Source organism: Garra rufa, chromosome 24 (assembly GCF_049309525.1).
Source record: "Garra rufa chromosome 24, GarRuf1.0, whole genome shotgun sequence".
NCBI classification, from domain to species: domain Eukaryota; kingdom Metazoa; phylum Chordata; class Actinopteri; order Cypriniformes; family Cyprinidae; genus Garra; species Garra rufa.
This window is the reverse complement of record NC_133384.1, coordinates 35,284,323-35,293,379: the sequence shown is the minus strand read 5'-3', so window position 1 is coordinate 35,293,379 and position 9,057 is coordinate 35,284,323. Positions and strand designations below refer to the sequence as shown.

The 9,057-nt window shown below is 36.0% G+C and overlaps 1 protein-coding gene across 1 annotated transcript in view; it reads left to right on the top strand.

The window, feature by feature from the left end:
• Window positions 1–7,617, top strand: part of prr35 (proline rich 35) — a 9,955-nt gene extending 2,338 nt beyond the window's left edge. The window contains exons 2-3 of the mRNA XM_073831183.1: window positions 2,206–3,731; window positions 6,565–7,617. Of these exons, the coding sequence (XP_073687284.1) occupies window positions 2,395–3,731; window positions 6,565–7,240 (2,013 nt within the window). The 5' untranslated portion in view covers window positions 2,206–2,394 and the 3' untranslated portion in view covers window positions 7,241–7,617. The remainder of the gene's footprint in view (window positions 1–2,205; window positions 3,732–6,564) is intronic.
• The last annotated feature ends 1,440 nt before the right edge of the window (window positions 7,618–9,057 follow it).

Here is a 9,057-nt window from a genome sequence, read left to right as displayed (position 1 = left end):
GTATTCAAAATGCAGCATAAAAGTAAGTGTTTCTTTGATTGTAGAAGACAAAGAAAGTGTGAAGAGGCTGTAGAAGATTAAAAAAACGCACAGGAATGACGAGATACGGTGTAATGTTTGAGAGAGACAGATGACGTTCGTGGACGGACCGATAGAGCGGGTAAAAGAGCAGCCAATCTGCCTTGACCCACATTCTTCCGCTAACGATGCCCCGCGGGCGCGATGCCAATCTCTCATTAACACACATACACGCGGGCAGCCTCGCGTCCCTCTGCCCTTTGTCAGGATGTGCCTACAGCTGACCTTCAGGGTCCTGCTGTAAATACTACAGTCAACTTGAGAGCCGCACACAGGTGCAGCCGCCTCCAGAAACACACACACACACACACACACACACACACCTCGCCGCTGCAGCGCTCAACGTAATGAAAGGTGGCAGATAGAGGACTTTCGGCACTTCTGAGAAAACCAAAACGTCTCTCGTCATCTCTTCTCTTTGCTAAAGTCGATGTCAAAGCAAAAGTGACTCGATTTACTTCTTACAACACTTTCGAGGTCTCATTATGAAGTCTTATCATCTGTGCATGTTTACAATCTGCTATCAAAATGATATAAAAATGACTCAAATTACTTTTCTGAAGTCAGCTGCCTTATTTTTTAACCACTTGACACTTTTTACTATCTTGTCAATTCCTAATTAATTAAGTTATGATCTACATCCCATTACATTTCACATTTTTACCTGAGAATCTTTTATTTCAGATTCTAACCTAAACATTAAATATTACACTGAACACTGTTTACAACTGATTATTTAATCTATTGTTCTTTGTTTACAATTTTAAATTATAATATATAATTTTAAATATTATTAGAGGTAAATTTTGTTTACCCAAAATTATTAAATACAACCATTTTAAATATTATTAAATTAATAAAGTAACAACATTTTAATTCATAATATTTTCAATTGAAATTAATTAATTTTGAACTATTATAACAGGCTTTTTAACCTTTTGTACTAGAAGAAGTGCATTGGCATTTTTCCTAATGTTTACTATATGAAATTGTATTAAATCACTAAAATAATTACATTTTGTTTACCTTGAATATTTTATTTCCATTGTTGCATTAGTTTAGTAATATTCACAAAAATTATGAGGAACAACAATTTTAAATATTAATAAATGAATGAAGTAATAACAGTTTATTTAATTATATTTTCAACTGAAATCATTTTAATGTCAAAATAGGGGTTTTTAATTATTTTTTGTTTGTTTTAATATATAAAAACGTCCTAATGTTTACTATTTAAAATATTAGAAAATATTAAATTATTAAAATAATAATATTTTGGTTACCTGAAATATCCTATTTCTATTGTTTTCATTGTTTGGTATTTTAAATAATGAAAAATATTTTTTTAATATTATTAGAAGTAAAATAAATAAATAAATAAATAAAGTAAAATATTATTAAATTAACGTAAAAGTAATAATTTATAATAAATTAAATTGAATTAATTAATTTTTCCTAATGTTTTCCATTTCAAATATTATTAAATTATTATAAAATAATAAAATTTTCTTTACCTGTAATATTATATTATAATATTATTATATTTTATTTATATTGTTGTCTTTGTTTAGTATTTTAAATTATTAAATATTATTTTGAATATTATTATTAGAAGTACATTTTGTTTACCTGTAATAATATTTGAAATTGTTTAATACAAAAATTTTAAATGTTATTAAACAAATAAAGTTATACAATTTTATTTTAACAGTTTTTTGGTTAACGCATTTTATTAATATTTTAAATTATTTTACATTATGTCCAAATATAATATATATTTTAAATAGTAGAAATGCCTTGGCATTTTTCCTAATGTGTATTTACCTAATATTTTATTTACCAATATTTTAAATCATTTAATACAATCATTTAAAATATAACTGATTATTGATTATTAAAGTAATAATATTTTGTTTAATATGATCTAAATAATTAAATATAATAATACAAAATATTATGAAATTAAATTACCTGAAAGATAATAATTACAAATTCTAAAGTAATATGTAATAATATTCTAAATTATGAAATATAATAATTTAAAATAGTATTTAAAAAGTTTTTAAATAAACAGTAAGATTTTATTTTCAAAAGTTTAATAATATATTTTCTTGATTTTCTCAACAGCTGAAATCTGATGGCCGCATTCCCACATGATCCCAGTCCTGACAAATACAAGTTTACAACTTTACAAACACAATTTATCCTACAAGCGCACACTTAATGCAAACCTGTCCTCAAACACACACAAAACCATAAACACACAAGCTCCTCAGACATCCAGCTTTTGATACAAACCCGTTTTTATATCACAACATGTCGAAGGACGACTGTAAGGTGGGCTGCAAACATAAGGAACGCAAGCCCAAAAAACCACACTACATCCCGCGACCATGGGGCAAACCCTACAACTACAAATGCTTCCAGTGTCCCTTCACGTGCATGGAGAAATCACACCTGTACAACCACATGAAGTACAGCCTGTGCAAGAACTCCCTATCGCTGCTTATCGAGTCCGACTGGCCCTATAAAAAAGATCAGCTCCGGATTCAACAGGGAGGCATTCGCTCACGTAGCCCGGCTAAGGGTCACTCAGAGCGGGACACGATGTCAGACGAACCCTCACATTCTGCAGCAAATCTGGAGGAGAGTGAAAAAGGAGAATCCGAAAGGGAAGCAGATAAAGACGAAGACGTGGTGGAAACAAACACATCAAGCGTTATGAGTCCCGAATCTGCAGAAACGTGTTTGAGAGGAAGCAAACGTTCAAAGCAAGAAGCTGAACTTGTGATGGCTGATGTGTTCTCGCTTGAGGAGCAACTTTTGCGAGCACGTTCAGTTGAGGTAGAGTCAAAACTAAGACACTATAGGTTGTCCAAAACATGTTTGTCTGGCCCGGCTGCGTTGCTTTCGGAGCAATGGCGCATTTTAAGCAATCAAACATCTGGTGCGAAACCTAAATCAGATCCGGTGGCATCTTCTCTGCCTTGTTATCCTCCACCAGCGTCAGCTAGTCAAATCGAATGCCCTGAAACACCAGGTTTCAATCTGTCTTTGCTTGGTGTTGGATATCCGTTGGCTCCTGGACTCCTTTCGTACTTAAATCCAGCTCTTAGCTTACCTTCAAGTACGGCGACCACTACCACGCCGCTGCCGTTTCTGGCATCAACCCATGTGCAGAGACACTCAGAGCGACCTTTACTTCCTCCTCACCTGTATTATCCTTTCCTGTGTGAGCACACCTTTGGAGCGACGCCTTCCTCGACGTCCTCTGAGACTGGAAAGCTCATCAAACCGCCACCTGTAGGCCTGCCGGCCCCTTCGTATCCTCCCAAACTCAACCTGTGGAAGGTCCCGGCCCTGCGGCCCACATCCTCGTCCGCAGCCTGGGCATCGCCCACGTGTTCGTCTCCAGAACCGAGCCACGGTGTGAAGGAGAGGATACGGTCGAGGGAAGGGAAGAGCGGCTGGCCGCAGGATGGTTCCTTCATCAGAGAGCAAAGTCTGAAGAGGACAGCGACGTCCTTGGACTCCCAGGGTGCACCAGGGGAGAAGAAACCGGCGCTTGAGTTTGCCCTTGATTCTCTGAAAAATGTACACAAATCTACATCCATCGCCTCTTTGATGTCTAGCAGGCTGCCTGTTCACAACAGGTAAGATATAGGACTTTCTTTAAGCCTGTTGTATAAGATACAAGATGACAGATAGATATTGTTGTGATTCATACATAATATATATGTATAATTTATACACTATAATTTATACAAATAATATTTATATATTTTATATAATAGAATAGAATCAATAAATAGCAAATAATTATAATAAATTTGTAGCGATAAAAATGAGAATATATGTATTATAAATAATAACGACACTATGATGATAATAATAATAATATAATATAAATACATATTAAATATAATATAAATACATATTAAATATAAAAAATATTTTTAATATATATGCATAGTATATCTAAAAAAAATTAATTGTAAAATAAATATTTTTCTTTAAATGAACAAGATATATGTATATGTATGTACATAAAATAAACGATTATATTAATATACATCAGCAAATATTAATCATTTTTTCTCCCCCTCTCGATGACTTGTATGTAGATGGGGTGTTGGCATCTTTTTCTTTTTTATCCACTAAGTATAGTCTGCCCAGTAGTCATTTGTTTCGTTGCTTTCAGACTAGACACTTTGTTAAGAAACTGTTTCCCCACTTTCCCAACCGTCCTCCCGAATGCCCTCTTGATCGTTTTCTCACTTTAGGTGCAAGCCAGAAGAATTTAATGTCAGTTATTTACAATTTGATAAGTGCACTTAATGTAGACCCTGCTATTTCTCTTAGAGAATCTTGGGAGCATGACCTAGGTATCTCTATCACCGATGATCAATGGGAAGACATTTTAAATCTGGTGCACTCCTCTTCCATGTGCGCCAGACATGGCCTATTGCAATGTAAAGTGCTCTATAGGGCACATTTAACAAATGCCACACTAGCAAAAATGTTTCCAGATAGGAGTGATGCTTGTCATCGCTGCAAGCAATCTCCTGCCAACCATCTCCATATGTCCTGGAGTTGTCCTCGGTTGACAGACTTTTGGTCCAATGTATTTGAAACACTTAGTAATGTTCTTAACATAGACTTAACCCCTAACCCCTTGACGGTACTTTTTAGCATTTCCTAGAGACTTGATTTGACTGCCTCATCCCGCCATGTCATCGCCTTTACTACTGTTTTAGCTAGACGAGCCATTCTTATGAAGTGGAAACATGTCATTCCTCCATCGCATGATATGTGGATCCGAGAAATCTTTTGCTGTATAAAACTTGAGAAGTTAAGGTTCTCGCTTTCAGGATCTCTCAAATCTTTTCATGAGATCTGGAAACCTTTCTTAGATCACATCAAAGGCTTACTCTGTTCTCCTGATACCAGTGCTGATACACAATAATTAACTTCTGAAAAGAGTGAAGACTGATTTTTGAGAGAGGAATGTTTCTTATTTCTATGTATTTGTTTATTTAATTTTATTTAATTTATTATTTAGTTGTCTTTTATCGTTATTTTTTATTTACTTTACTTTATATTTATATTTAAATGTCTTGTGGGTGGGAGGGTTCTGATTGGGTTTACATTGAGACGATCTGTAACTTCTTTTCTTTCACTGACGTACATTATGTATGGTCTTGTTAAAATACCTAACAAGATACATGTATTTATAGAATATATATATATAATGAACAATATTTTAAAAAAATCTATAAAAAAAATTCTATATATAGTCTAAATATAAAGATTTTTTATTTTATATTATACATATATATGTATTATATAGAGAGAGACTTTTCCATATATATATGAAAAAAAGTGTGTGTGTATTATTAAATTATATATATATATATATATATGTGTGTGTGTATGTGTGTGTGTGTGTGTGTGTGTGTGTGTGTGTGTGTGTGTGTGTGTGTGTGACCCTGGACCACAAAACCAGTCATAAGGTTAAATTTGACAAAACTGAGATTTATACATCATATGAAAGCTCAATAAATAAGTTTTCTATTGATGTATGGTTTGTTAGGATAGGACAATATTTGGCTGAGATACATCTATTTGAAATCAGAAATCTGAGGATGCAAAAAAATCAAAAAGACTGAGAAAATCATCTTTAAAGTTGTCCAAATTAGGTTCTTAACAATGCATATTACAAATCAAAAATTACATTTTGATATGTTTACAGTAGGAATTTTACAAAAAAATCTTCATGGAACATGAACTTTACTTAATTTCTTAATGATTTTTGGCATAAAAGAAAAATCAAAAATTTTAACCCATGCAATGTATTTTTGGCTATTACTACAAATATACCCCAGCGACTTAAGACTGGTTTTGTGGTCCAGGGTCACATATATATATATATATATATATATATATGTGCATATATTATGTATAAAAATATATAATATATAAAAATATATATATATTTTTATTAAAATTAAAGTATATAGAAAATTTAATCTAAAATTAAAACAAATATATAATATGTACATTGAATTAATATATAGTAATATATTTTATAATTAAGTAATTCATTAATTTCTTAATACATTAATAACCTATTTATTATATTTTATTTTTAGCATTTTAAAAACAGTTAAAACAGTATTGCGTACTCAACTTCACGTTTAGCCTAAAATTACCATCAGTGAAAGCACTGTTTAGCATGACCTTATGTGCTTATTGCTTTAAAAACTGTTACTACAGCTTTTAATGAGAGAAAATAACTCTATAAAGAGTTTTCTAAGAATATCCAGGCACAGTCATACCAGATATACTGCATCTCTATAAAAGTATATACACCAGATGCACTATATCTGGCATGTCTTGCTCAAGTGTTCTCTCTCTCTATGTACTACACGCTCAGGCTGGAGTTGATAAACGGTATTTGGTTACAATTAAACTGTGTTTTCACAGCCCCCGCAGTGACGTCTCGTCCCCGCCGCATATGTCTGATCAGCTGGAGGCGAGACAGAGAGCAATGGAGAGAGACGCCGACCCGGCAGCTGCGCTCCTGCAGGACTTCAGCATGTTACTGCAGGAGTACCAGAACACGGAGCAGCGCGCCGCCTCTCTGCCGGAGCAGTGCCACCTGTGGGCACACCTGGGTAAGATCCGGTCAGAGCTGTCGCACATTCAACAGGCACTGGAGCGTACGGCTCGCTCCAACGAAGGGCCACTCGATCTATCCGTCAAGAAAGACCCAGCAGGCATCACAAACATCGCCGGAGATGTTCTAAGAGAAACAAAAGACATAGGAGATGAAAACTGCTCCGAGACGGAAGATGACGAGGAAGAGGAGGATGATAAATATGACGGAAGCGGTGTTAAAGAAAGGCAGAAGTGCTCTCTGGACATGCTGATGAAGCTGAATACATCCCAGGTGCCCGTGGTGAAGACAGAGGTGCTGTCCGACGCCGGGCTGGCCATTCGCCCCGGGACGGCTGAAGCTCTGTGGCACAGCAGAACCACAAAGTGTGAAGCCGACTCAAGCGTCCTTCTCTGTTCCAAAACACCCAACAGACCACCATCCATTCAACATCTGGACACACTGTGTCCAACCAGCCCGTTAACCACCGACACGATGGTGTAGCAAACATAAACAAGAACTTACATCATTCACACTACCAGATAAACGTTTTGAGACACTTGACTGAATTTATGTTCCGTATTTTGAAAGAAATCAGTACTTTTGCTCAGCAAGGACGTATTCAATTGATCAAAAATTACATTTCCAATGTTGCAGAAAAATTCCATTCTAAATAACTGCCGTTCTCTTGAACTTTCTATTCATTAATGAATCCAGAAACAGGGTTCCTACTCATTTTCCATTACAAAATTCCATACACAGACTCAAATTTCCAAACCTATTTAACATAAATGAATTAATAAAGACTTATTTTTAGCTTTATATTTGGTATATAGTACAGTCATCTGTAAATATTTTTATTTTCTCATTGATTTTCTAAAAAAGTACACTCCTGAACAAAATCTTAAGACCGGGGGAAACATTGCAAGTATTCACATTTCGCGCTTGTGGATCATAACCGGGTTGTAAGTACTGCTTCAGAATGCCAAAAGAAAAAACAGGAGCAAGAGACAAAAAATAGAAAGTAGGCAATTTATTGAAAACGGCATTTAAACTCAAACAGGCTGTTCATCAGTTGATCAAAAGTTTAAGACCATAGCCCAAAAATAAACCCACAACAGAACCAAAAGTGTCAAAAAGGACTCAGTAGTGAGTAGCCCCACCTTTCTTGTTGATCACTTCAAACCCTCGCTTCGGCATGCTTGATCTTACTGTTTTCTGGAGGCTGCTGGGAACATTGCTCCATGTGGTGAAGATGGCTTCACGAAGGGCATCCACGTCATTACCCCACAGACGGGGACCCTCAGTCAAGAGGGATGCCCGTTGCAACAGATCCAAATAGCCAGCCGCCGTTTGACACCCATGGACAACCTGAAGCTCCATTTTCCCATTGAAGGAAAAAGCACCCCAGATCATGATGGAGCCTCCTCCACTGTGCCGCGTAGAAATCATCTCCGGTGGGATCTCCTTGTCATGCAAGTAACGTTGGAAGCCATCAGGACCGTCTAGATTAAATTTTTTCTCATCAGAGAATAAAACTTTCTTCCACCTTTCAATGTCCCATGTTTGGTGCTCCCTTGCAAATTCCAAACGGGCAAGTTTGTGGCGTTGAAGGAGAAGTGGCCTTTGAAGACGTTTTTGTTCTTGAAGCCCTTCTCTCGCAGATGACGTCTTATGGTTATTGGGCTGCAGTCAGCATCAGTAAGGGTCCTAATTTGGGTCGAGGATGGACCTGTGTCTTCACGGACAACCCGTCCGATCCTGCAGCTCAGTGCAGGTGAAATTTGTTGGGTCTACCACTTGACTTTTTTTGTCCCATAACTCTCAGGATCTTTTAAGAAATGTAAAATGACTTTCTTACTGCGTCCAACCTCGGCAGAGATGGCAAGCTGCGAGAGGCCTTGCTTGTGCAGCTCAACAATTCTGCCACGTTCAAAGAGAGAAAACCTTTTTGCCTTTGCCATCAGGAGATCATGACAGTGTGACTGCCTGAAGAACAATGACATGAAAGCCATATTTCTGTGCAGATTTTACCTTTTTATGGCTATGGTCTTAAACTTTTGATCAGCTGATGAACAGCCTGTTTGGGTTTAAATGCCGTTTTTTATAAATTGCCTACTTTCTATTTTTTGTCTCTTGCTCCCGTTTCTTCTTTTGGCATTCTGAAGCAGTACTTACAACCCGGTTATGATCCACCAGCGCGAAATGCGTAAAATTTGCAATGCTTCCCCCGGTCTTAAGATTTTGTTCAGGAGTGTATTTCATGCACACAAAAAACTAAAGTAATAAGTATTTGTGCCCTCAAGAAACTATTCACATGC